Genomic DNA, 27,622 nt, shown 5'->3' with positions numbered 1-27,622 from the left:
GAATAAGGCTTTATTGCCCTTCATGTGTGCACCTACCAGCAAGGACCTGGTGCTGTTTCTGACTACGCACCCACCTGTAATATGTGTCTGTTTTAGATGTGGTCCAGTAAAGCTATTTTATTTTGGGACTGCAGTAGAAGGCTGCCCCAATGCTACCCCTCTGATATCGTGGCAGAGAGGGAAGTTCTTGATGAAACCTCTCCACAGGAGAAGTCACAGAGTCAATGGGAGTAATCATAATGATAACAGGGTGAGGACAAATCCACTTCCAGCTCAGAAATACAAACACAGTGATAGCACCATGACCATAGTCTTTTTGTAGCTGAGATTTGCACCTGTTCTTCGGCTGTCGCCACCAGAGAGCAGTGTTACTCTCCTAGAAGCAAATTGTCCTGTTTAAAATCTGTTTGGGGAGATAAATGGTGTGATGTTTTCCTGTTTGATCCTAGGCTGGACTCTGTGACCCTGGATACTGCAAGTGCAAATGTTATAGACCTTTCTTCAGCACCAGATGTGGAATTCTGTGAATGTCCTCAAGGTTACACAGGAATATCCTGTGAGGTAACCTCTCCTCGTGTTGGGTGTATGCAAAATGATCTCCTTTTTGAAAGGATCTAGATATTAAAGGCAAGCTGCCTTTAATTGCACTGCTATAAAAATATATTTCCTGTGCTGAAATGCTGTGTACTATATTGCACACAGTGCTGTAGATATTTTCTTCTTGGTGCACTTAATGTGATCTTAAACTTACTTCCTGAATTCTATTTGGTGTCACTAAAAGGTGATGATACACTTCAGAGCATCAGTGTTAAAGAGGGAGCAGCTGTAAAAGCTCTGTTAGGCTGTTCTAAGCTTACCTTACTCATTAATAGCATTCTTCCTAGATCGGAATTGTGCACAGCTTATTTCTGTTTTGTATCATTAGGTTTGTGGAAGCAATAAGGGACCTTAGCAGGGAGGAATGCTAGTCTTGGAAGATCCCACGGGGTCAAATGTGTTATGCAAGGTGGTGTCTTATATATCTGTGAATAGAAGATTATGGAGGCAGAGCACCATCTGCAGAATAGCAGAAATTATTTTGACAAATAATTTCAGTGTGAAGCTTTGTGCCATAGCATCATTAATAATTCTGCAAAGGAGCTAGAACATCTGCTTTTTATTGTCTCGTAATAAAGAACTTCACATGTTGAACTGCACGAAACTTAACTTATGTGGCTCCAGAGGACAAAGGGTTGAATCAAAGTTTCACGGAGTTAACTCTTATCCTCTTTACCCAGTGCAAGTAAAAAACCACCACCAGAAAAGAGTTGCAGTGACATCAATGGAGTAGAAAGAGCATTCAGTAACCAGAATGTGAATGAGTCAGTTTGTGGGTGGTCAGAAGTGGGCTCGCTGAATATGATTTGATGTGTACTTTTAACATACATAATGCTTCTGTTTTTTCCCCCGTTTCCTTTCAGTCCTGCCTCCCTGGATACTACCGTGTGGATGGAATACTCTTTGGAGGTATTTGTCAACCCTGTAAATGCAATGGGCATGCAACCGAATGTGACATTCATGGTGTTTGCTCTGTAAGTCATCCTTCAAAGTGTTTGTGTTTTAAGCATCTATTTAGGAACTGGGAGAGGATTTTGGCTGTGGGAGACAAGCTTACAATGTGTGCAGATTTCAAGCTCTGGGTATAGAACTTTTTTCTTGCTTTTCATTGTTTACTTCAATATATTTCAGTGGGCTCCCTTAAAGTGTTTTCTATTAAAGAATTTGTTTTAGTTTACCATTTAAAGTGGGGAAAAATCAGAACTAAAATAAAAATGTCAGTATATACTGGCTAATAAAAATCTCAACTTTGCTTGTACCAGTCAATAAAAAAAAACTTTTATTGGAACAAACAAAATTAAGCAATGTTTTAGGTGAAGATCTGTTTTCAGGTATATGTGCATCTCCTATGACTGACATCAGTGGAAATTACACATTCTCTTCTGAAGACAGAATTTTGCTCTCAGCTCTCTTTCTTCTAAAATTTAAAGGTCACAGAAATGGAATGGCTAAACACCAGTAAAAAACATATAAAAAGTTACTGCAAATGTGTACAATGTGCAAAATAAGTTTAAGTTTGTGTGTAAGTAATGTAATTGTTTCCTGATGTAAACACCCTCTAAAATTTTGGAGAGAAATAATTAGAAATTGTTGTTATAACTCAGATAAACCCAACTTATCTTTGAAGTTCTTCTCTGCTCTTCCTGGCCTCTCCTTGAAGCCTGATGCTGTACTGCATGCAAACTCCTGCAGAGATCCCTCAGGGGCTGAAAAACCATCAAGAGTAAATATGAAAAGATTTTTTTTGTGCGTCTCTCAGGCTTGTCAGCACAACACGACAGGACCTTTCTGTGATCAATGCTTGCCTGGTTTCTATGGACGTCCATCCCAGGGAACTCCTGAGGGCTGCCAGCCCTGTGCCTGTCCTCTGAGCTCTGCTGCAAACAAGTAAGCTGCTTGTGCTGCTTTTGCATCTTCAGCAAAATCAGAATGTGGGAGAAAGAAAGGTGCTACAAAATCTGAAGCAGAGAGAGGACTTTTCTTCTCCCTCTTCATTTGAGCCTGTCTCATAGAAACATTGTTTTGCCAGGTAGAAGAATATATAAATTTTTAAGCTAAGAGAGGCTGAGTGAACTGGTGCAATTTGTACACGAAGGGTGAAAGTAATACTTAGACCCATCCTTGAACTTGGCAGCAAAATCACAGTTCTCTTTCATGTTATTTCAGAAAATAACAAAAGGACAGATGGATTGTATGTGAAAAAGAGGAGCTGGGTATGGAGTTTTGACAGATTTTCTAGAAAGAGAGCTACATTTTTAGGAAGTTTTAAAATCTTCCTTTCTTTTGGAAGACAAAACCTTGAGAAGAGTTTCTAAAAATGATAATTTTATTTTGACATGTAATTCTGTTTTGACATGCACTGATGTTAATCTAGAAAAATTTGCAGTTACGTGGTTATAAAAACAGGTGCACAGACTTGAAGGGTGGGTATTGAATGTTTGTGGAAGTCTGTAATTCTGTGTATTGATACTGACTAACAAAAATATTGTTAATAGTTTCAGTCCTACTTGCCTGCAGAGTGAAGGAGGTGAAATTGTCTGTGACAAATGTCCTTCAGGCTATACTGGTTCTCAGTGTGAAAGGTATGTACACTAGTTTTGGGTAAAATATCAATGTCATTGTCATCACTAACTATACATCATCCTACCTGCCTTGAATTGCTTATACCACATGTACAGAACATTCCTGATATATCTTTCCTTTCCATTTTGTCTTTGCTTCTAATATAGAGCCTCTTTAGAAAAAAAGATTGATTAGGAAATACTCTCTTGGGTGGGGAGAGTATCTGATATGTCTTCATCCCAGCTGATAAAATTTTCAATCTCTTGCGCAGATGTGCTAATGGTTACTACGGGAATCCACTGGTGCCTGGGCAGTCGTGTGTTCCCTGTGAATGCAATGGCAATGTAAACCCTCAAGAGGATGGCCACTGTGACACTGTAACAGGACAGTGCCTGAAGTGTGTGGGGAACACTGGGGGTCACCATTGTGAAAGGTGTGCTGATGGGTATTATGGGGATGCAGTGATTGAGAAAAGCTGTCGTGGTAAGCTACTATTATTAACTGTCATATTTTAAAGAATAGAAAAATGTGGTGTGCATTTAGCTGAATGAATAGGGAGATATGTGCCTTTTTTGAAAGAGTTAACCTTCTAGTTCAACTTGTGAGTTGACAAGTGCAGGTTGAAAACTATAGGGTTGGGATAGTGTGAGAAAGGAATGTATTATGTTGGGGTCTAACTCTTCATATTCCTCACACTTACTGGCTTGCTCAATACTCTCTCTTCATTTAGCTGTTGTGGATGTTTCCTACTTCAGAGTGTTGCATATACGACCAGAAGAGGTGAACTACTCAAATGCATCTCTTCAGAGTTGCTTTTCTTTTTCTTTCTCTTGGCCCAAATGCATAGTACTGTTATTAATGTGGTGCATTGACATCTGTGGGATATAAACAGGTGAAACATACACTGTATACCAAATTTTGCAGTCCTGTATAATAATGAATGCATATAGACATTAATAGAATTATTTTGTTTTCGTTTCTTTTTTCTAAACATAAGCCTGTGAGTGCCATGTGAATGGTTCCCTTTCCAGTATTTGTCATCATGGGACAGGCTTCTGTCAGTGCAAGTCAAATGTGATCGGACAAAGATGCGATAAGTGCTTGGTAAGCAATATTCAGCTGTTCCTGACATCTGAATTTTCTTGTATCTTGGTCTGACTATTTATCTGCAAATACTGACATCAGTGTGAAGAGATGCAAAGGGAAAGCTCTATATGCTTGAATGCTTAGTATATAAAGTTTATTCCCCGCTCCCCAAAATTCTCTGGGAATTTGAGCTCCTGATCACTCCATAGGAAACCAAAGGCTTTTGATCAGTCTGTTTGATATTTTCACTTATGGCTTTGGCACAAAACGTGAAATTCTTGATGGACAATTAGGTCACAGGTGCTTGAAGGCTTTTGGAAAAGAAAGGGAATGATTTTCGGCAGTACAAAATGCCAGGTAATGAACTTGGAGTATAAGAATGCTTCTCCACTGATCTGAGGCACAGTGAGAAGGTGGAAGACCTGAGGGTGCTACTGGATCATAGGAAGCCTGCGCCTTGCTGGTGTGGTGTAGCTGTAGAAGAGGCAGGTGTGATTTAGGATGTGTCAGGTGAGCTATTTCCAACAGGGATAGGCAGCACTAATGCACCAGTAAGGTCTTATCTGGATTTCTGTGTAAAATTCTGGTCACCCTGGTTTGGGGAAGATGACCTCAGACTACAGCATGTGCAGAGAAAGGCAACTCAGGTGTTCAGGGGAGAGGAGACCTGTTGTTGGAGAGGAGAGCAAAGTTTGTCAGCGCAGGTTTTTGCAGTTGCGAATTGCTCTGCCTGTGCTCTTTGCAGATGTGAAGCTATGTAGTTGTCTCAGCACCCTTCTGAATCGGCCTGTTCAGGTTAGTGCCGCGCTGACTGACAGGGCGCAGTCATGTTGGTTTACCGAAAAAATAAGCAGAACCACATTGGAAAAACCTGAAGGGATCGTAGCAGAGTGCTTCTGCAAAATGAACTCTGAGCAGGAATATCTGAAGAATGTGGTTGGTGATGGTTAATACATCACAGCTGAACACCGAAGAGGGCTTCAGCTAAAGGACAGGCCTGTTACAAGAACGAATAGGTATACATGGGTGATATAAAACAGCAGTCCCCAACTCTTGCTAAGTGCAGAATTGCCTTAGAGACTGGAGCTGGCAGTCTCTGCCCAGCTGCTGCCCCTGTGTCCAGGTGCGTGCCAGTCAATCACACCTACCTTAGTCACAGACAGGCTCTGTTCTGCTCTTTAATAAGCATTCACAGAAAATCTGTGCCTGATCAGCACAGCCTGCCCTTGCCTCATGGAAGTGTTTAAATTTAAATATCCTCAGACTTTAAAATATAAAGTTGCACTAATGAGATTTAGAGGACCACATGAGCATGTTGGTGTTCAATTTTTCACCCAGACGCATACTTGTATATAGCTGGGAATGGTGAAGAGATGATGTTACTCCAACAGTCGTGTAAAGCCGATCAGTATTCATGGAGGTCAGGCACCAGGGAAAGTAACCAAAAGAAAATGAGAGCATACTTCATATTTTTTCAATGAGTTATGAAATATAGCTCAAACATTTACTTCCTGCCCAACAGAGTGGTTATTATGACCTGCTTACTGGACTTGGCTGCGTTCCCTGCAACTGCAGTCAATTTGGCTCGGTCTCCGAGGACTGCAATGATCGGGGACAGTGTCACTGTGTACCAGGAGTGGCTGGAGAAAAGTGTGATCGCTGCGCTCATGGCTTTCATGCGTTCCAGGATGGTGGCTGCACACGTAAGCTAATCCATGATCCTTTCAGGGTCTGTCTGGAATTTCTTTCAGCAGTGTATTTTATGTTACACTCCAGCAAAGGTCACTTGCTTTAATAAATATTCTGAAAAATGTGGAGAATGGTCTCCTAATACTTTGATAAAGCTAGGGAACAAAGCATTTTTTGATTGCTTATTGTTTAGTTCCTCATAAAAGGTGGTGACTATGAAACAGCAGTTCATACAAACTTTGTAAGAGAAGTATTGCTTTCTAAATAGCCCCTTAGTCTCTCTCTCTCTCTCTTTTTTTAATCAAAGCCCTTCACTCCTCCTGAGAAAATAAACTTCTTTCCTCCAATTACAAAAGCTAAAAGCTACTACTATTACAGATTTTCTACCTTAATTTTTTCTGTGTAATTCTTACAAATGTATTTTATGCTTTGATAAGATATGTCATTGACTGTATTTTCCCATCATCACCTGGGTATGTACAATTTTTCATCATGGTATAGATGAAAATGTTAAACTAAGCACTTGCCATCCAAAACACTTAATTTATCATATTAATAAGGAGCCCTTTTCAACATGTTACAGCCAGAGGAATGCCAACCTTTTCTCCAGTCTGACAGAAACATTTTTTTTAAGTCTCAAATAGTACAGTAATGTGAAATATGTAGTAAGATTAAGTGACAGGATTGTGTTTCTGAACATATTTTATGAATTAAAACCGAGTTTACTATGAGCAAAGACCCTTAGGTACCTTTAACCATTTCAGTCTTGGAAATTTTGTAAATGTCATTAAAGCAATTAATAGAAACACTTTTCTGAATCTGTGCCTTTTAGCAGAAATAGTATTTCTTAAATAGGCAAGTGCTTTCCTGCAATAACATTAGAGTTATTATTAAAATAATTATCCTTTCCTATTATTCTCTAAACAGTTCCTTTAAAATTACTTATTCCTGAGGTTAATCTTTTCAGCTGTTCAAGAAAATTATTACATTTGATGACTTTTGCATCCTCTGTAATAGTGTTTTTTCCTACAAATTTACTGTTCTCCACAATAATTTTCCCTGGCTCTGATTCTCCTGTGAAAATGCAGCACTGCTTTTTAAACCATAAAACAGGCTATGTCAAGCAGGAATAATGGACTTTCAATAAAAAATTGAACTGGCAATGAGTTCCTAGTGAAATGAATAAACCGTATTGTGTAATTAAGAAAAGGAAGGCTATTAGTGGTCTTGGGATTTGTTCTCTATAGCAAAAGCAAAGTCAATGTTAATCATTTGGTCCCATTTCTCTTGCAGCTTGTGACTGTGCTCATACTCAAAACAACTGTAATGCAAATTCTGGTCAATGCATTTGTCCCCCTCACACTCAGGGACCAAAATGCGAATTCTGTGAAGAAAATCACTGGGGACTCTATCCTGAGCTTGGCTGCAAGGTATGGTAGGCTGTGATGAAAAGCTATGGCTATTCAAAGAATTCACCTTATACTAATGTCAGAATTGGCCTCTTGTTTTGAGAACATCAATCTTTATTCTCTGCTTCAAAGTTACAGCTAGATGCTCACATTAAAAAAAAAAAAATCGGACTGTAAAGTATTTATTGAGGAGCCTTCTGAGAAAGCTGTCTTTGAAAATACTGATTGGAGTGACTGTACTGAGTAGGTACATAGATCGTATTAAAACTTTGAGGTGTGTCTTCTAACTCTAATTGCTTAAATAGCAATGCTGGAAGAGATCTGTAGCAGCAATTGGCAGGAAGGAGCCTGGTTTCTGTGCTAATCAAGTAGTGATGATATTACGGTTTTAAGAACAATGAAATCTAGCATATCCTTAAAGTCTTTGCATGCCTTTTTTTCTGAATATTTAAAATTAAAATGGAATAAGGTAGCTCATGTTTCCTGAATGGAATAAAATGCCAGCTCAGGTCACATCCAAGGAGCAGCAATGATTTTAGGCAATTTGGTTCACCCAGTAAATTCCTGTCAGATATGGCATTGGGCCAACCTTTATTTTATAAATGTTGATTTTTTAAAAAGCGTCAGGACTACATGAGTATAGTGATTAACTTCAATGGAGAAACCACGAATATAATCAACTTGACAGTGTCTGTTATTATATGTGGTAAATACTTGACAAGTATAAGTATCAGCCAAATTGAGCTTTTTTCTTCTAATATTTTAAAGAAAGGATGATAAAATAGTGCTAAACCTCTTTTCAGCGTTTGTCATCTTAGTGATTTATAGCAACTTACTCAGCAGTCAAGCTTTAAACCACTGCTTTGTCAGCTATCAGTTACTACCATCCTTACCTAATATTCTGCAAATACAATGTGCCTGGTCCGTGTGTATTTCCTCTGCGTAGGAGGTGGTAGTGGGAGGCTAAAGACTTTTTAGGTTTTCCTTTGATAGAGTGATACCACTGCACTTGCCAGAGATCAAGTTTAATTAAGTACGTGACTGCTCATTTTTGCTAAGTTGTTAGCTTTTCTTTTGATTACAGTTTCACAGTAATTAATGTGGAATTATTTTAAGGTATTTTAGTTACTTTCTTGCTGCAACAAACAATACTGTGATCTGCAGACAGCAGCCCAGCAGAGGCTCACCCATGCTGAATGGTGACTGTGGCAGGCTAAGATCTGGTGTAATGTCTCCTGGCAAACCCTGGAAAGGCTCCCGCATGATCTCCGGATGGATGGAGCAGGGGAGATGGTATCAGACATGCAGCTGGTCTGTCTTTGCAACACAGACTGTGTTAGCAGGATCTTTCATCTGGCTCCGATACTATATTTTCTTGAAGCTTTTTCAGTACTCAACACCCCTCTCTGGGTGCCGTGATTGAGCAGGACTGCAGTCATCTTCTGCTTACAGCCTACTTCATCTTGTCAAGTGGTTCAGCACAGCTGATTGTACCTTATAGTCCTTATTTGTACTTATTGCATATAGATAAAGATTGAAATACATGCAATTTTTTTCTATTTTTATGATGCTTTAAAATAGGGCTTAACATTCAGAGCTGTAGATCTTTAAAGGTACCTGGGAGCCAAAGTTGTGAACCTGTATGGTCAAAAACTCTATGGGATTAGGCACAGCAGTGTGCTACTAAAGTAAAAAGTTTGCTTAATACAAAGAGTGCTACTGGTGAGCAGCAAATACGTGTGGAGAATGCTAGAGGGTACGTGGTAATGTTAATAGGTTTTGCGAGCCTTTGTGTAGGGTGCTTTACAAGCCAAGGCTTTTCATCTCAAAGAAGGATGAGGAGGAGAGATGACTGAAGTCAAAGCATGACAGAAGGAATGTACTTTTCTGCCTGCACTTTTAGAAATAGCCACAGAACAAAATCAGGCTTGTTTAAGTAACCGTAGATGTGAAAATAAGACTAAATATTAGATCCGGTCTGCCTCAGAAAAGGATGACAAATTAAGTACATCCACTTCCCATGTTTGTAATAAGAGCTTCATGTTACTGATTGCATAAGGAAGGATGGGCTCTGTGAGGGAATGGTGTTCCTCTGGTGATGAGCTCCTGGGCATGCTGAGCTTCCTGCCCTCTGATGCAATGAGACCCTTGGTTCCTTACCACATAACAAATGAAGCTTGAGCAAGATTTAAACCTTACTAGTGTTACTTAAAATCTTAAAAGAATGTCAGTATTAAGATTTTTTCTTCCTATTACATTTATAGAATTATTCTATTTATATATTTCACCCAATATATACATTACATTATTTTGATTTCTTTGCTGTCCTCAATAAATAGTATTTTAAATAAAGTGTTTTTTTTTTTTTTCCTGGAACTAATTCCTTCAACTCCTTTGGTTCTGAAACTCAGATCTGGGTACTGGAAATTCAGTTCTTTGTTTAAATAGAAACCAAACAATCCCATTTCTATGTGTGACTACTTCCTTTTTATCATTGTGTAACAATTATTGACAAACATTGAGTTTTATTACCCACTCTAAATTGACTGTGCTGTTTCCTTTGTAACAAAATTGTTTATAAATATCTGCTATTTATGAACATTACTTGTTTTCCTCTAAGGCTTGCAACTGTAGCAGCGTTGGTGCAACCAGTCTCCAGTGTGATGCATTGACTGGTCAGTGCCCATGCAAAGTTGAATTTGGAGGACAAGACTGTTCCAAGTGTGCGTTAGGCTACAGGGATTACCCGGATTGTGTTGCCTGCGACTGTGACTTGAGTGGAACCAAAGTGGAGATGTGTGATGATGCTGAAGGACTCTGTGGTTGCGAAGAAGAAACTGGCATCTGTACCTGCAAGGTACTGAAATATTCAGAAGTTTTGGAGACAGCATTGGGTTTTTTTGGTCACTTATTTCATAAAAATCATGGAAATCATTGGGCTGAAAAGGACCTCACAAGTCAATCTGGTCTTAACTCCTGCTCTGAGACATATCTGTGTACACCTAAATCATCCATAATGCATTTTCTATGGCAGTGCTAAACAGTTCTTATAAGGAAAGTATCTTTTCTATCCTGGCTGGAGAGATCTGGTCTTTCTTTTTATTTCCCAGATTTCCTAGATGCTTTTTTTGGCTTTCACAGACCTCTGAAGACTCCATTGATGGGAAATGGAGCACAGAGATGGAGTGGGTGGCCCCTTACTGTAGAATATGGCTGATTTATCTATTTCAAGCAGCTTAGCTTTCTCATTGCCAGACATATCTGACTGTACATTGTCAATATAGTCCTTGTATTTTCAGATGCTACTTGCACGTGCTATCATGTGTGGCAACCTGGGGCTCCTCTAGCAGACAGCTCCCATTTTGGGTCATTTCTCTGCATGGTGTTGTTGGCCAGGGACATCCAAAGCTCTCCAAGTTCCCTCTGGGATCTGGGTTGAAAACTGCCGGTTGAGGTTCCCAGTTTGGGCAGACCCACCGCAGCTGTAGGCCGAAGAGATAGCATCAGAGTAACCAACATGCCACTGTCGTTTCCCTCCTCAGGAACTGCTGTTATAACACCCTGAGAGTTTGCTTCTCCTACCTTCCTCTGCTTTTTTTTAAGTTGCCAGGTAATTTTGTTTTCAGCTTGTGGTCATCAGATTGTTGCACTCTACTCCAGATCTCTGTTAGGTAAAACTCACGGAATTTGATGTGGATGTGTGCTAAGAAGTCAGGATCACACCCTGTTGTATGCTCAGTCATAAAAAGGGTCATTTCTAACTGGCTACTGTACTGAATTCTTGCCGAGTTTACTGCCAGCCAGTGTACATCTGATAGAGCAATGGTTGGATTCTTTCTCATCTTGTACGGGATTTGGGATATTTCACAGTTGCAGTCTCGCTGCAGTACCAAATTCAAATACACAGAACTAGTACATGTTTGTTCTTTCTATTGTTTGCACTTGCTCAGTGTAAATCCCATGTGCTTATTCTATATTAAGTGAATTTCTGTAACCACATCATTCTTACATTACACAAGAATCCTTTTTTTCCATGGATTTGTACTGTAAAGTAGAAATGAATGAGGATGCATTTGTCTTACTTTTCCTCTTTGCTGCTAGACTTCTGTCTGCCTCACAAAGGGCAAGTGTAGTTTTTTGAATAGGACAAAGGCCTGGCCATGAGTTCTGAGACAAAATTTTTGTAAACCTTATTAAATATAGGGGAATGGTGCTCATGATTTTTCAATATCACTATATTCTCTATATGTAAACACCTCTTATTCCAAGAACAATGCTATATGCTACATTTTTAGTGATATGATTTTTACATGTTTTATTTATCCCTCTTATTTTTCTCTGCAGTCTCATTTTGCCTTGCAAATAGTGCTAATAATAAGGTTAATCCATAACTCGTATGTATTTATTTTGATTCACTATTTAAAAGGTTGTTTTCTCAATAGAAAATTAGAGGAGAGCCAGCTTGTTATAGAAAAAATTATTCTGACACAATGAGCAATAGAGAAAATGTTTTTACCTCGGGCCTCTGCTTCATAGAGTCTAGGAATATTGTGCTGCAACAGTTGCACTTTAGAGTGCAGTCACATTAATTGATACCATCTTAAAGTTTCTGAGCAGACAATCTCTGATAAAAAGGTTGTTTTTTTCTCAGCATAAAAGCATAAATTCCCTACATGCTGTTTTGGCAGAAAATTACTTCATTCTTTGTATAGAGATAGACAGTTCCTTCCATCCCTGGATGTCAAAACATTCAAAAAAAACCCTAATTAAATGTTAGAAAACTCTAGTGAAGTAGGTATTGTATGTTAATCCTCATTAAACAAATGGAAAGAATGAAGTACAAAGAAGTTTTTTCTGCTCATACACACATGGTTTTATTAGATTTGGGAACAGCACATTGATTCAGATTATTGAGGCTGCTCTTTTGGAAATCAAAAAAAAAACTGTAATGACAGAAAAAACAATAAATACAAATCAGAGAATGTCAGCATTTCTATATGACTTAGTATGATGATGTTGCAAGTCCAAATTTATGTTTCCTCCACTATGACCAAAGGCAGTGCTTAAGAATAACTCAGGTGTATTGTTAAGAATAACTCAGATGTATTGCTAGTAGTGAAGTCTGAATTCTAGTATTAAAAAAGGAAACATTAAATATAGAGATTTAGTCGTATAGATCTTTCTGAAAAGGTGAGAATCTGTTCTTGAAAGACTGAATGATAGATAAGAACTTGCTTCAGTCCTATAAACATGCACGTACATAGTTTCCAGGCTTCTGATACAAGTGCCAATCAATGCTGACTATTTTTTTCCAATGTTTTTTCAGGTTGGACTTACCAGTCAGGAACTGAGCTCACAAATAGACACTTGAGACTAGGTCCCCTCATTCCAGTTCATACTGAGCAGTTTCTTTGGCTTTGAGAGCCTGTTTTTCAGGGTGGAGGAAATTGTTCTTTCTGTCTTTAACACACATGTATTGTTGCTAATTTTAGCTAGGAATTCAAATATAAAAGTTTTGCTTAAAAGTGTATTTGTTCCACGTTTAAATAGAAAAACAAAACAGTAATGTATAAAAATGAAAAAAAATCTACTGTACTAGCAAAACAGAATAGATACAATAATTGACTTCCTGTCGTGTAGTTCATAAAGCCAATAGTTTTTCTTCCCAAAAAAGCCATCTTTCATTCAGCTAGCAAAGTCATCCATGTGTGCTTCTGTGCTTTTTGTTTTGTTTTGTTTATATCCTGCAGGAAAATGTATTTGGGCTACAGTGCAGTGAATGTAAACCTGGAACTTTTGCTCTGTTGGCTAGCAGTGCACTGGGGTGTACTCCGTGCTTCTGTTTTGGGATGTCCACATTTTGTTCAGAAGTAGAAGACCATGTGAGAATTCCTGTAAGTAAAGTGATATAAATGTAAATAGACAATTTGATGTTGTGCTCATTGTATCACACTGGTGTGCGTAGGGTTGCATGTATTTTATGAGTCAGGCTGAATGCGGTCAGCTAACTTAAGATAGCAGTAGCTTAGGGCAGAACGAAAAAGAAAGCAATAGTTAAATGGTAATAGCCTTGTTTCTGAAACCTTGAGTTTCAGTCCATACATTTTTTTATATAATTATCAGAATTGTTTCCAAGTTTCTTGGCTTGGGCATATATTACTCTAAAGTGGACTACTGACTATCTCAAAGAAGCTAAAACTGTTTACAGTATATTACACTGAGATAGAACAGTTTCGCAGGCTGAATCTGTTGCTCTTTGTGTTGTAGATAACCTTAACTCCCGATCAGTCCATTTTGCATGTAGTATCTCAGAGTAACCTGACTGGAACAGTGGAAGGTGTATTTTCTCAGTTTCCTGATGTTTTACTGGATGCTGCCATTGTTAGAAAATATTTAAATACAGAAGCATTTTACTGGAGGTTACCAGAGCAGTTCCAGGGAGACCAGGTAAGATCATTAAATAACTGGAATGTTTTATAGATCATTCCTTTATGGTGTAATGGTCACTTTAGCTCGATAATGTTTTTCTGTGTTAGTTCTATTCTTGTAGGTAATGACATTATGAACTTTCAGTGACTGAATTTATTTATAGCAAGCACAAGTGTTTACATTACCCTCTCCTGATGAGATTTTTTTTGTCCCTGTAAGTGGGTAACACCCATATTTATTTATGGTGTTGCTCTTCAGAGATTGCATAGGGTCAAAAAGAGTGTATTTAGTTTTACTGTAGAAACCTGAAAGAGCTTTCAGCCTTGACACTGTATTCAGTATACAGATCATGGAATCTACTACTCACGAATTAAATGAAAATTGAGGGCATGCCTTGAAAGGGCCTAGAAGAAAAACCTGTGTCTGCGTTTTAGAAATACACATTTAACCTTGATGCAAAAACTGCTGAGTTTGAGTCAATTTTCATGTTTTATTGCCAATTCTTCAAAGAACTGTCAGTTTTCAAGTCTTCTGATGACATTAAAATATTTTCAGCTAGCAACTATAACCTTGGAATAAATAAAAGTAATGATTTTTATCCAAACAGCTCATGGCCTATGGAGGGAAGCTGAGGTACGCTGTTGCTTTTTACGCCTTGGATGGCTTTGGAACCTCAAATTTTGAGCCACAGATTCTAATCAAAGGGGGTCACACCAGTAAATTGGTCATCTATGTAGACATCCCTTCTCCAGAAAACGGAGTAAGAAGTAATAAGGAAGTAGAAATGAAGGAGGTAAGCTAAAAGATTGGTGTGGAAAAGGGGACAATTTCCTTTTGCTGTGACCTTTTACAAAAAAGCCCCATATATTTAAGAAAATATTTTGAAAAATGCATACCTGACTTCAAACAGACTGAGTAAACATACTGCTGGATTAAAATGCATCCAGTGTAAGGAAAAAATGGGCAGTGCATGTCATGTTATAGAGGAAAATAGCATTTTGACTTTGTTTTCTCTTTGGAAATGCTGAAGGTGATGATGCTGTGGGAAACTTTTTAAACATAGACTCAGATTTCAATGATAAATGAAATGCAGTCAGGTATTGCCCCTCTTAGCCAGTCTCATAGTGTCGTAGCCTGTATGTTACGCGCAGTAGCCCAGGCATCATCATTTTGGTCCTGAATCTTGCCCTGGCAGAAGCAGGATAATTTCAGAGGAGATAACAAAGACCTCATTTGGTCCTTAGGACCTTAGGAGGTGAGGTCTAGAATAAGCAGCATCAGTCTCCTCTCGACACGAGACAGAGTACAGTTATGGCTATTTCTAACTGCATGTAAGATGAGTGCTGCAGAGTCCTAGTCCCCTGGGCACCTGGGTTCCCCAGATCTAGCCAGAAAAAAACATGCCTTGCATGCCTGGATTGCTTTTCTGTAGAAACTGGGCATGGAGGTGGGGGAAAGGGAAGAGAAGGAGAGTGAAATGATACAAAACTATGTCTTGCTCCAACATGGAGCAAGGTTTTGGAAGAGATTTTGGAAAATTTCCTGCGACCTAGATTTTAGACATAGTGACTGTGTTTCTGAAAGTGTAAGGAGGAAGAGTGTGTTACCTTTAAATAAAAACATGGGTTTAAACAATTGTGATTTAATGAATATGTGTCATGTTCCCTTAGGATTCTTGGAAATATTTTAACTCTGTGTCTGAGCAGCCTGTCTCACGTTCTGACTTCATGTCTGTGCTAAGCAATATTGAATATGTCCTTATCAAGGCAGCCTATGGCCAAGGATTACAGCAAAGCAGGTAAAACAATCTCTAAGTGCATTTACTTATTTATTTCATTTACTGTAATTTAACCTAGGAATAGTCTTAACTGAGCTATACAAAAAAGATTTAATTCAAATTAGACAAACTTCCAATTTCCTATTTATGACTTTCGTTCTTCTTCCTCTGATAAGAAAACATTTATTACCTTTAATGGAAGCAGAATCCCCCTTTAATTCCTTTTGTAAAACACTAAATATCTCTGCTGCTTTCTTTGATATAAAAGCCCATAAAGAAGCATAAAGACTTACAGACTGAGGCAATATTCTGCAGGATGGGCAATAGACTTGCATAAGTTTTCTAAATTACCTTTTTCCCATCTTATTTTCATGGATATTGAATTTTTTTGTTTTGTTTTTCATTTTACAGTGGAAAAATTGAAATACATGATCTTCTGAGTTCTTAAGTTTGTACAAATCTAGGGCTCTTCTGTTGGTTTATATACTCTGGGCAGTGGTTGCAAAATATTCCCACCTCAGAATGGTAGCATTTTACTACCATTTTAAACAGAACTAGATTACTGAAAAACTAGATTAATGAAGAGGAGGAGATGGGATCTGATCATTGCATTTGTCAGTTTGAAAAACAAGACAAGCAAAGACGCATCCAACCAAAACCCAGTTTCATACATCTTTACGTCTGTGAAGAAGTGTAGTTCCACCTCCAGATTTGGGAATATTTTTGATTCACAGGCCATCAACTATCTTTTTGATAGCTTTGTCCAAAAATCACTGGACAGAACTGCTGAATTTCTGTCTACTGTTTCTGAGGCGGAATTTGCTCTTGCATGGAGATTTGTCAGGTTTTTGCAGACCAATGGGAACCAGCCTATATTGCTTTGAAGTACTTTTGATTTGGTTGCTGTAGGTCTTATATATAGGTCCCATACATATGTAAAAAATCTTCAGATTTCAACACTGAGATGTTTCCGTGTGGAAAAGGAGACCATGGGAGAGAATTTACGGTAGCCCTATAGCCTTATCCTTCGAATGTAGTATGTTTGGATCTCAGTTTTGCTAGGATCTAGGATTGCTCTAGATGTTCAGGCTCTTTTCTCATCCACATATCTCTTGCAGAATTGCAAACATCTCAATGGAAATTGCAGTGAAGTTTGAAGAAATGCATGTAGGCAGAACTAGAGCTCATCTTATAGAGCAATGTAGATGTCCTGTTGGTTATGCTGGATTCTCCTGTCAGGTACAGAGTCCTTGAATCCCTTTTGTGTGTCTAATACTGAGATAAAAATAAAGTTACTTAGAAGTTACTTGGCTTTCAGAAATGTTTTAAATGTTGATAGCCTTTTTTTTTTTTTTTTTACTTTACTCATATATAGAGCTGTGCTCCAGGATACTACAGGGGGAAACATACAGGACTCAGTGTAAAGGAGCCTCATGCCCTGGTAGCGCCTTGTGTGCCATGTCAGTGCAACAACCACAGTGAAACCTGTGATCTGGAAACTGGAAAGTGCTTGGTATATGCATTTTATACATTGTTGTGCTGGTTTTGCCTGAGCATACAATGGCAGTAACCTATGGAAGGAGTTTTGGGGAGAAGTATATGGCTGTGCTATTTGGATAAAAGTAAAAGTATCAAGTTTTTTTGGACATAACCTTCTCAAAATTGTTAGTTATTTTACTTTTAATTTTCTTTTAAAAATAACTTTTGTCAGTTTTATCAGTTCAGTTTATCCATTTTCTTTTGAGACTTTTCGGGTTCTCGCCCTTGGTCTGGCTGAGCTCTGCTTAATCACACAAAAGAGGAGAAGTAAAGGAGCAGTATGCTGCATCACACCACAGAGACTAGGTCAAAGTCAAATTCTTTGTCTGTCAGGAAGAAAATATCCTCTGGGTTGCAGTAAGTGAGGCTTTTTTAACACCCGGAGACTGAAGCAATATAAGGATGTGCCTCAGCCATGTTGCTCTTTTCTAATTTCTTTCACTTTATCCTGAAGGTTGCAAAGAGGAGGCACATTTGATCAACATGTTGCCTCTCAGTCATGGGATAACAGCCCTGTGCAAAGCTCATTCTCAGCTAACCAAATGAGGCACATTGACCACTACCAGAAAACAGACTTAATGACCAGACGTTCTTTCCTAAACTTTTTCAATTGCTTTGTTTTTCCAGTGATGAATTGGGTAGTTCAAAGTCAACTTTCGCTGAATTCACTCTTGAGTTCAAATTTTAAAGTAAGTTTCCTCACTCCCTCAGGCTTTTACGAACCATTCTTTAACTGCCAGATTTGGCCTAAACGATGAATCTGATAACATCTTTTGAAATTTGAACCTCATGAGTGAGAACTGTGAGGCCAAAACACATAAATCTTTCCCACTAGTGAATACTAGTCATTCTTCCTCTCTGCTTCACGTTGCAGGGTTGGCAAGTGACCCACGTATTAAGATTACTACTTAAAGACTTCCAGCCAAGTAACATTGACAAAAGAGATGGTTTTCATCTCTGGCTTTTCTGCTCCTGTGCGATAGGAGACTGCACTGCTACTGCTTACTGTCCTCAACTAACCTCTAAAATGTATACACTCCCAAGAATATAAATCATAAAAAAAAAGAGAGAAAGTGATTTGTATTCTCTTAGGAGACTAGTAAAATAAATTATGTTTGTAATGTGGATTTAGTGTTTTAATATTAATAGCACTGCCTACTGATTAGTACTGCTGACCAATTAAATATACTGTGTCTGTGGATCTTAACTGTGGGTGGTCTGTGGTTTATAGTTCTCACATGCATTTGCTGTAACACTGTAACTTTATATTTTTGGTCCAGGTATCCTGTTTAATCTTCCATCAGTTGCTTGTTTTGGGGAGGGGAGGGTTTTTTTTTCTTTTTCTTTGTACAGTCATTTCCTGGTCTGAATTGGATTAATAGAAGCAAAAATGTATAAACGTTCATGGCAGTTAAGAACAGAAATTAGGTCAGCATGCCTGATAGGGCATTCACATAAGACGTATAAGACATAAAATATGCCGGCATTCTGCTGAATTTTGCATAAAAGGTTCCTCCACCCAGACAATGCTGACCAATGGGCAGTGACATTTAGTGATGAAGACTGTATGCATTTATTGATTGGAGAGAGGATGGAGAGAAGATAAAGTTCCTCTCCTTGTTTGTTGTTATTTTAAACTGTCTGAATTCCTTTTTGTGTATCAGGACTGCAGAGATAACACAGTTGGTGATTACTGCAGTGCTTGTGCCCCAGGCTACTATGGGGAAGTAATTGGATCTGTCAACGACTGCTCTCTTTGTGCCTGTCCCAGAGCCAACCCTGTTAGGTAACCAAAACTTATTAAATCCAGTGTGCATTTTAGCATTATAATTCCGGATGCCTTGTGCTCTGTCCCCCACAGTGACAACAGGACGTAGTTATAGTTACATCTCCTTAATTTCTAGATGTTTGAAAGCTACCTGTTTTAGTAAATGGAAGTTGCATTCTGAGTTGTTCCTGGTTAGTGGTAACTTTGTGAGGTTTTAAAAGCAAAATGATTAACTAACAGCCTATGTCAAATCACTCTTTAAAAGTTGCTTAGTCACATAGAAGGTTTTATAGATAATGGAATAAGTTCCTCTGACATTTTAATTTTAAATTTGGTTCCCTTTATTTATTCTAAAAACAATACTTCTGTTTTTACTAAGATTCAGATTGTTCTTTAGTCAATGCAGGAACTTTTCATGAGATCGGTTCTAGGTGCAGAACAAGTACTCTTTTGTTTGAAATTTTTACACCTGTTTGGTAGAGGAACAGTTCAACTCTTTTGAACATCAAAATTCTGTGCAGGCTATTTTTCCTCCTGAATTTTGAAAGGCATATTTGATGTTTGCTTTTGGACACTTGAATCAGGGCATGAGCCTGGCAACTCTAATATTTGCAAACAAGTCTCAGCTAGATGAATGCTATAGGCATATCAGCCTAGTTTTCTTTACTATAGTTTTCTCATATATAAAAGGGGGAAGGGACAATGGATAGAAATCAGTGTGCTGATTTATTTGGAGTATTTTTGGCGGAGGATTCTGTTGTTAGAGAAAATCCATTACCTCCTATATGCTTAGGATCCTTATCTGTGGCCATGCAGAGGACTAAACAGAGCTAGGAATGGCTCAGATGATCAGGGTAGGCTTCGAACTAGGCACATCCTCAAGGTGGTGATGATCCCCAAAACTGTCTTGCTGCAGCAACAGGTGACTCACAGTGTCCTTGCTGGCGAACAAGAAGCCAGCTAACTCAGCTGCTCTCGGGAGAGGGAAGTGGGAGAAGTCACCAGTATTAAATGATTCATAAAAGATCTCCTCCAATTTGATTATGCAGCATCCATTTTTATTTGTCTTATCTTTCAGATTGTAGGCCATAAGCTGCTTTATCATGCTAAACAGTGTTTGAGTAGCGTTGAGAAAGCAAATTTTTAAGAAACAAATAAATTCGAAGCACAAATTCTAGAGCACTGCATCAGATAGAGCAGAGGATGCTGTTGCTTACAGAATTAGCCTTGTGTGCACCTATACTTCTGAAACAGCTCTCTGTCTTTGTATGTTTTTCCGTTTATGTGCTAGCTGGTGTTTGTTTATCCTTCCTCCAGTTTTAGTCCCACTTGTGTCCTGAAAGATGTTCACGATTACCACTGTGATGCTTGTCTCCCAGGATATGAAGGACAGTACTGTGAAAGGTGAGTTGGATAAGCTGACTCCATTTATCCCCAACCCCCAAGGACAGTGTTGATTAATATAAGCCATATTTATACTTGGAATACATTAGTCGATTTTCATAAATAAATATACAAGTAAGCACTGAAGGACTTGGTGATTTGTTGGTTACTGATAAGAAACCATTAATTACAAATCTATTAGTGATTCTCAGAGATAAAGGTAACATCTTCTGATTTTATGATTTGCTAAGGGATAATCCCCTGATAGCCTGTGTCCCATTCCTCCCCACTCAGGTGCTCCCTGGGGTATTACGGTGACCCTCAGGTCACTGATGGCAGCTGCCAGCCGTGTCAGTGCAATCCAGGCGGTTCTGCTCACGTTAACTGTGACCGTGCCACTGGCCAGTGCCTCTGCAAGCCAGGTGTGACAGGACAGCTCTGCGAGGAGTGTGAACTGAGGCATCTTCTGGTGGAAAATGAGTGTATCTGTAGGTGGCTTTGAAATTCTTTTCTTTCCCAGTGGGCTTTGGTCTATTCCAGCGGCATTTATGTGCACGCGACTATTACTTGTGTGTGTTTTCTGACATCAAGCCTTACTCTTCCTATGGATAGTTTGTCAAGGAAAGGAATTTTAAGAAAGGAATTTTAAGAAATTTAGTATCTCTGTAGGACAAGGGGTTGCACTAAGGGATCTCCAAAGGTCCCTTCCAACCTCAGCCAGTCTGTGGTTTTACGAACACAGAGGAAACCACAGTAGAGCAGTTAATCCTTAATGCTGCGTTATGCAGTGCTACACATAAGTTTAAGAATTAGATAATTTTAATACTTATTTATTTGCTGTCAGTAGCATACTTTTATTTATTTGAAAATGCTAAGTTCATATGTTATTTACTCTTTGGCATTCAGATTGCTGTAATGCCACCTTTGGAGTCACCTCAGTTATGTGGGCATACTTCACCAATATAAACATGTATGTATGGGGGGGAGTGGCAGAAAGACCAATCAAGACCAATCTGCTTTTACTATGAATTGGGAATTTGGACTCAAATTTTGCTTCATATAAGCGAAACAAGCCCAAGAAATAAAGGGAATTACACCACTGTGGACCTAGTTTTACTGTCTGCCTAACCTGTTTGGGTGAACATCAGTGGTGTCACCCTGGATTTAGAGCAATATAGTCAAATAGGCTGAATAAGTCTATAGTATAGCAAACAGCTTAATAGCCAGTAGGATTTATAAGGCTTGACTGGGTGCCAAACTAAGGAGAATATGTTTGGAATAGGCCCCCTTTTGGATCTGGCAGGGGGGAAATACTGCAAATGTATATATTCAAAATTATTATGTTCAATAAGTCTTAACACAAAAAGTGAGGGTACATTCTCTCTAAATCAAAACAAATTTTGGCTTCTTTTTGAAACTAATATTATTTGCTCTTCTTAAAATCATTTCTTTAGCTTGTGATGACAACTGCACAGGCATTTTGTTAAACAATTTGGATAATCTCGACAAAGCAATACTTTCAGTGAACCTCACTGGTGTTGTCCGTGCACCCTATGAGATATTGTCAGAGTTGGAAAATGCCACAAAACGTCTGAAGGTAAAACAAACACACCAATGACAGAAATATTTAGTTACACCTTTAAAGCAAAACTTGTAGACACTCATATGCCAGCAACTTAGCAGAAGTCCTCCTGAAGTTCATGGCTTTAATGTGTGCAGGTATAAGTGATATCAGATTAAGAACATTACATTTGGTATAGGAACATACTTTATGTCCTTTAACTGCCTATATTACTTTCTTTTCATTTGTTGTACTTTCATTTAAATGAATATATCAATACATTTTTCAGTCTGCAATGTGATTATTGTACGCTACTATATGTGTGCACTTCACCTTGGTATTCTGAGATGTATTCTCACTTAAACCCCTGGAAAGATAGTTAAGCTTGCTGAAAATTATGCCCCTACTTGCAGTAGCTCTGGGCCAGTATTAGGGATCCATATAATCCAGCAGTGAAATAGTAGAAATGTCAGGCCAACTTGTCTTCCCTTTTGGCCCTTTTGCTAAAGGAGCATCTCCTGAGACCTTGGTCTTGAGGCTGATCCCCCTGGGGAGGAAAGGGTCCAGCAGGCTGCTTCGCCATGTCACTTTGCTTTCCTTATGGTTATGTGGCAGTGGCAGGTGCCTTCCTCTGTCCTCCATCTCGGGGGACAAAAACTGGGGAGAATTTTTCAGCATCAGAGGCTTTCAGGCTGCCTGCGGTTTGAGCCTTTCTTCCAGCCTCCTCTCACCCCATAAATAAAGTATGAAGTGTCACGTTTTGTGGTCCCATCTAAAATATTAGAAGGTGACTTACTGTTGCTGAGGATTAAGTTCCCATGCTCTCTGCACAAAGCCAGAGATAAACAGAATCCTCCCTACTTTGTGATCACTAAAGTAAGCACATTTCACAGAATCACAGAATCACAGAATGGTTGAGATTGGAAGGGACCTCTGGAGATCATCTAGTCCAACCCCTGCTCAAGCAGGGTCACCTAGAGCACGTTGCACAGGATTGCATCCAGGTGGGTTTTGAATGTCTCCAGAGAAGGAGACTCCACAACCTCTCTGGGCAACCTGTTCCAGTGCTCTGTCACCCTCACAGTGAAGAAGTTTTTCTTTATGGCCAGAGAGAACTTTCTGTGTTTCAGTTTGTGCCCGTTGCCTCGCGTCCTGTTGCTCGGCACCACTGAAAAGAGTCTGGTCCCATCCTCTTGGCACCCTCCCTTCAGATACTTGTACACATTGATAAGATCTCCTCTCAGCCTTCTCTTCTCCAGGCTAAACAGGCCCAGCTCTCTCAGCCTTTCCTCATAAGAGAGATGCTCCAGTCCCCTAATCATCTTTGTAGCCCTTCGCTGGACTTGCTCCAGTAGTGCCACATCCCTCCTGTACCGCGAGCCCAGAACTGGACGCAGTACTCTAGATGTGGCCTCACCAGGGCTGAGTAGAGGGGGAGAATCACCTCCCTCGACCTGCTGGCAACAGTCTTCCTGATGCACCCCAGGATACCATTGGCCTTCTTGGCCACAAGGGCACATTGCTGGCTCATGCTTAACTTGGTGTCCACCAGCCCTCCCAGGTCCTTCTCGGCAGAGCTGCTTTCCAGCAGCTCAACCCCCAACCTGTCCTGGTGCCTGGGGTTATTCCTCCCCAGGTGTAGGACCCTGCACTTGCCTTTGTTGAACTTCATGAGGTTCCTCTCTGCCCACCTCTCCAGCCTGTCCAAGTCTCTCTGAATGGCAGCACAGCCCTCTGGTGTATCGGCCACTCCTCCCAGTTTTGTATCGTTGGCAAACTTGCTGAGGGTGCACTCTGTGCCTTCATCCAGCTCACTGATGAAGAAGTTGAACAAGACTGGACCCAGTACTGACCCCTGGGGGACACCGCTAGCTACAGGCCTCCAACTAGACTCTGTGCCACTGATCACAACTCTCTGAGCTCTGCCATTCAGCCAGTTCTTGATCCACCTCCCTGTCCACTCATCTGACCCACACTTCCTGAGCTTGTCTATGAGGATGTTAGGGGAGACAGTGCCGAAAGCCTTGCTGAAGTCAAGGTAGACAACATCCACTGCTCTCCCCTCATCTACTCAGCCAGTCATTCCATCAGAGAAGGCTATCAGATTGGTTAAGCATGATTTCCCCTTGGTGAAGCCATGCTGACTGCTCCTGATCACCTTCTTTTCCTCCCCATGCTTGGAGATGGCCTCCAGGATGAGCTGCTCCATCACCTTTCCAGGGATGGAGGTGAGGCTGACTGGCCTGTAGTTCCCTGGGTCCTCCTTCTTGCCCTTTTTGAAGACTGGGGTGACATTGGCTTTCTTCCAGTCTTCAGGCACCTCTCCTGTTTTCCATGACCTTTCAAAGATGATGGAGAGTGACCTAGCAATGTTGTCCACCAGCTCCCTCAGCACTCATAGGTGCATCTCATTAGGGTCCATGGATGTGTGGATGCCAGGTTTTCCTAAATGATCTCTAACCCGATCCTCCTCGACCAAGGGAAAGTCTTCCTTCCTCCAGGCTTTCTCTCTTGCCTCCAGGGTCTGGGGTTCCTGAGGGCTGGCCTGAGCAGTAAAGACTGAAGCAAAGAAGGCATTCAGTAACTCTGCCTTCTCTGCATCCTTTGTCACCAGGGCACCCACCCCATTCAGCAAAGGGCCCACATTTTCCCTAGTCTTCCTCTTGCTCCTGATGTATTTGAAGAAGCCCTTCTTGTTGTCTTTGACATCTCTAGCCAGATTTAATTCCAAACGGGCCTTAGCCTTCCTCGTCGCATCCCTGCATACTCTGACAATGTTCCTATATTCCTCCCAAGTGGCCTGTCCCCCTTTCCACTTTCTGTATACTTCCTTCTTCTGGCTGAGTTTTGCCAGGAGCTCCTTGCTCATCCATGCAGGTCTCCTGCCTCCTTTGCTTGACTTCCTACTCATAGGGAAGCACCGCTCTTGAGCCTGGAGGAAGTGATGTTTGAATATTAACCAGCTCTCTTGAACACCCCTTCCTTCTAGGGGCCTAACCCATGGTATTCCTCCAAGTAGGTCCCTGAAGAGGCCAAAGTTTGCTCTCCTGAAGTCCAGGGTTGCAATCCTACTTAGTGCCCTGCCTCCTCCTCGCAGGATCCTGAACTCCACCACCTCATAGTCACTGCAGCCAAGGCTGCCCCCGACCATCTTTTCTTTACTGAAAAGAGTCTGTTCAGCAATAACTAAAGCAAGAGAAACTCTAAGACAGAGGCAAAATTATATTCTTCTTTGTGTTTTAACATATTCCAACAAAAATCAGACTAATCCGAGCCTTCTTGTGCTTCTGGATTATGCAAATTAAAGAATTTGAATTAAAAATTTCTTCCATTTAAAATATGAAGCAGACTGAATTCCAGTCAATGTACATTCAATATCTAGCAACTATTTATCATTTTAATTATAAAACAAAGTCAAACTTTATGTAAAAATTACAGCAATTTAAATTTCTTCTTCAGTGCATAAATTTTCTTGTTAAAATCAAATCAAAGCCAACTCTCACTCCCTTGAAAGTGAGATATTTAATGGGTACTAAAAGTGGTACAAAACCTCTTGGGTCTATGTTGACAGTATTTACATATCAGAGTTATGCATAGTCCTATTGTGGACAGCCCTGTTTATGTGAGACCATAATGTTTTTTAAACAACTGAATCTTTAGAGTAATTTGGTAGTAGTCTCTTAATTTTTCTCTGTTTGGAAGCAGGTATTCCTTTCTTTCTGACTACTCTAAAATTTCCTTCCCTTTTGGCCTGTACAAGAGTAACTGTAACTGAAAGCCAGAAAATCCCCAGGTTTATTTATCTGGATTACAGATCTTACTGAAGTGCTGTCCACTTCACTGTATGGCAGCTTTGCCTCATGCTGGCTGCTCAGGGACTCATGTATTCCCTCTTTTCTATGTATTAGATGTAGGTCTTCCAAAAATGAGAAAGTCATCAAATCAGACCACGTACTTGGCATTGCTTCTGCATGCTAACGATTAAGTTCTCTCTGCTCTGCCACAATGCTCAAACAATCTGAGAACCTCAGTAATTCTATTTTTTTAAGTAAAAGCCTCCTGCTTTACTCCTCCTGACACTCATAGCCATATTTGCTGTCCAGTTTTGGCTTCCTCCACTGTGTTCTTAAAAACACCTTGCCATGTTTTATCCCAGAAGGCCCAGGAGCTTCAGCTTCTGCCTCTCTTTTGCTTGTTTTTTCCTCCTGCTGAGGAAAAGACTCTGAAAGACCAATTGGACACAAGGCTGTTGGATAATCCTGCTTTACTTCTTTAAAAAGTTGGGCAAAATAATACTCGTATTTAAAACATTTGGCTCTGAAAAATCTGGAATCTAAATGTAACCTTTTCCCAGACTTGTCCTCTTTGTAAGAGATGCCTTGCATTTCTTTGCTTCTCTAGAGAAGTGATATTCTGTTGCTGACCTTGACTGTATCAAATATCATACGCTTGTGTACAAATATCATACGCTTGTTGTGGCCTATTTACGGCTATGCAGAGCAGCCTGGAGATAACCTTGAGGCCGAATGCGGCTTATTGGCCTCTCTCGCTGGTGAGAGTTTCCCCAGGGCTGGACTGCTTGTGATCCCCATCACATGTGGAGCACTGACATCTCAAACTCAAGCACCGTGCACTGGGTTTTGACGTTGAAAAAGCATATGTTTTGACAAGACCAGTTGCCATAAGAGTAGCTCCTGGGGTACTGTACGGAAATCATTTAATCTGATGGGCCTTTAAACTTCTCTGAGTAAATTATTTGGCCAGCTCAGACCTTGGTGAAGTTGAGAATCAGGACCACATGATGCTTCGCTCTTTCATTGCTTCACTGAAAGTACAACATGGCTGGATCCAGAGATTTGTTCTATATTTAAAGAAATGACATATACCTTGTTGCATCAACTATATGTATGTAATCACTTAATGTAATCTCATATGCCTTGCAAATTAGTCATTTAAAACATACAGATAATATAAATGGTGTGTATAATTATTTTCTCTCCAGAAATTTTCTGGACACAAAAAAAGTCCTTAAATTTGTGTGCTGCTTCTTACAGGGGTCTATAGTTCCTAGAGAAGGTCCAGCTTACTTATTAGCTACAGCGAAAGAAACTCTCTTAAGTTTGTCAGGAGGCCTTGATCAGCTGCATGAAGGGGTAGGTGCTTGCTTCTCTTTTCTTACCCTTTGTGGAAAAGTTTTGGGGGTTTTCCATAACATCGTACAGAAACGTGAGAGAGTTGTTTGTAAACTACTTTATAGAGTTCAGTAAAATAATTCTGTCCATTCTGTAGTCCTTCGGGGAGGGCACTTAACTGGTCTGTGGAATTCTTTTGTAAACTACAGTGTTTTGTGATATTATACAGTAGGTTTATATGTTTTCTATTGAAGTTCAGAAGACCTTTGTACTGTGGTCATTTAAGTCCCTAAAATTGAAGAAAAGGAGATACCTTCTTCTCACTGATTCTGACCTGTGGAGATTCTTTAACATTATGCCATTTCTGAATACTTACCAAAAGGCCTTACAAACCTGTAGTACTGTGTTTAAAATGGTTTCAGTGGAAATAAATCCATTGAAAATGTGCAGAAAAATAGGCAACATTTGTATACTTTATTCAGCTTTAACACAAGAAAAATTGTAGATAGAAAAGTGTGGATAGTACTTCAGCCATTAGACCTGATCTACTGACTGTGTGTACTTAATTTAACTGGATGCTTCCATTAACAGTGTTGTCATTGTTAAAAGTGATGTATCCAGAAGAGTGATTTTCTTGGTATTTACATTAATTACGCTTAAAAATATTTAGTGTTTACTTTGTTAAAGAAA

At 39.7% G+C, this 27,622-nt stretch overlaps 1 protein-coding gene across 1 annotated transcript in view; it reads left to right on the top strand.

Moving 5' to 3' along the window:
* The window catches only part of LAMA1 (laminin subunit alpha 1), a 111,473-nt gene that overhangs the window by 50,609 nt on the left and 33,242 nt on the right, over positions 1 to 27,622 (top strand). Inside the window, exons 15-34 of the mRNA XM_067290030.1 lie at positions 450 to 561; positions 1,461 to 1,571; positions 2,357 to 2,484; positions 3,093 to 3,179; positions 3,431 to 3,642; positions 4,157 to 4,263; positions 5,768 to 5,948; positions 7,228 to 7,364; positions 9,964 to 10,200; positions 13,094 to 13,237; positions 13,611 to 13,790; positions 14,380 to 14,565; positions 15,443 to 15,570; positions 16,668 to 16,788; positions 16,925 to 17,062; positions 18,753 to 18,874; positions 20,174 to 20,260; positions 20,534 to 20,727; positions 21,694 to 21,836; positions 26,855 to 26,953. Of these exons, the coding sequence (XP_067146131.1) occupies positions 450 to 561; positions 1,461 to 1,571; positions 2,357 to 2,484; positions 3,093 to 3,179; positions 3,431 to 3,642; positions 4,157 to 4,263; positions 5,768 to 5,948; positions 7,228 to 7,364; positions 9,964 to 10,200; positions 13,094 to 13,237; positions 13,611 to 13,790; positions 14,380 to 14,565; positions 15,443 to 15,570; positions 16,668 to 16,788; positions 16,925 to 17,062; positions 18,753 to 18,874; positions 20,174 to 20,260; positions 20,534 to 20,727; positions 21,694 to 21,836; positions 26,855 to 26,953 (2,854 nt within the window). The remainder of the gene's footprint in view (positions 1 to 449; positions 562 to 1,460; positions 1,572 to 2,356; positions 2,485 to 3,092; positions 3,180 to 3,430; positions 3,643 to 4,156; positions 4,264 to 5,767; positions 5,949 to 7,227; positions 7,365 to 9,963; positions 10,201 to 13,093; positions 13,238 to 13,610; positions 13,791 to 14,379; positions 14,566 to 15,442; positions 15,571 to 16,667; positions 16,789 to 16,924; positions 17,063 to 18,752; positions 18,875 to 20,173; positions 20,261 to 20,533; positions 20,728 to 21,693; positions 21,837 to 26,854; positions 26,954 to 27,622) is intronic.

The sequence above is a fragment of the Apteryx mantelli genome, chromosome 2 (genome assembly GCF_036417845.1).
Source record: "Apteryx mantelli isolate bAptMan1 chromosome 2, bAptMan1.hap1, whole genome shotgun sequence".
NCBI classification, from domain to species: domain Eukaryota; kingdom Metazoa; phylum Chordata; class Aves; order Apterygiformes; family Apterygidae; genus Apteryx; species Apteryx mantelli.
The sequence above is the reverse complement of the archived record's forward strand: the minus strand, read 5'-3'. Positions and strand labels throughout refer to the sequence as shown.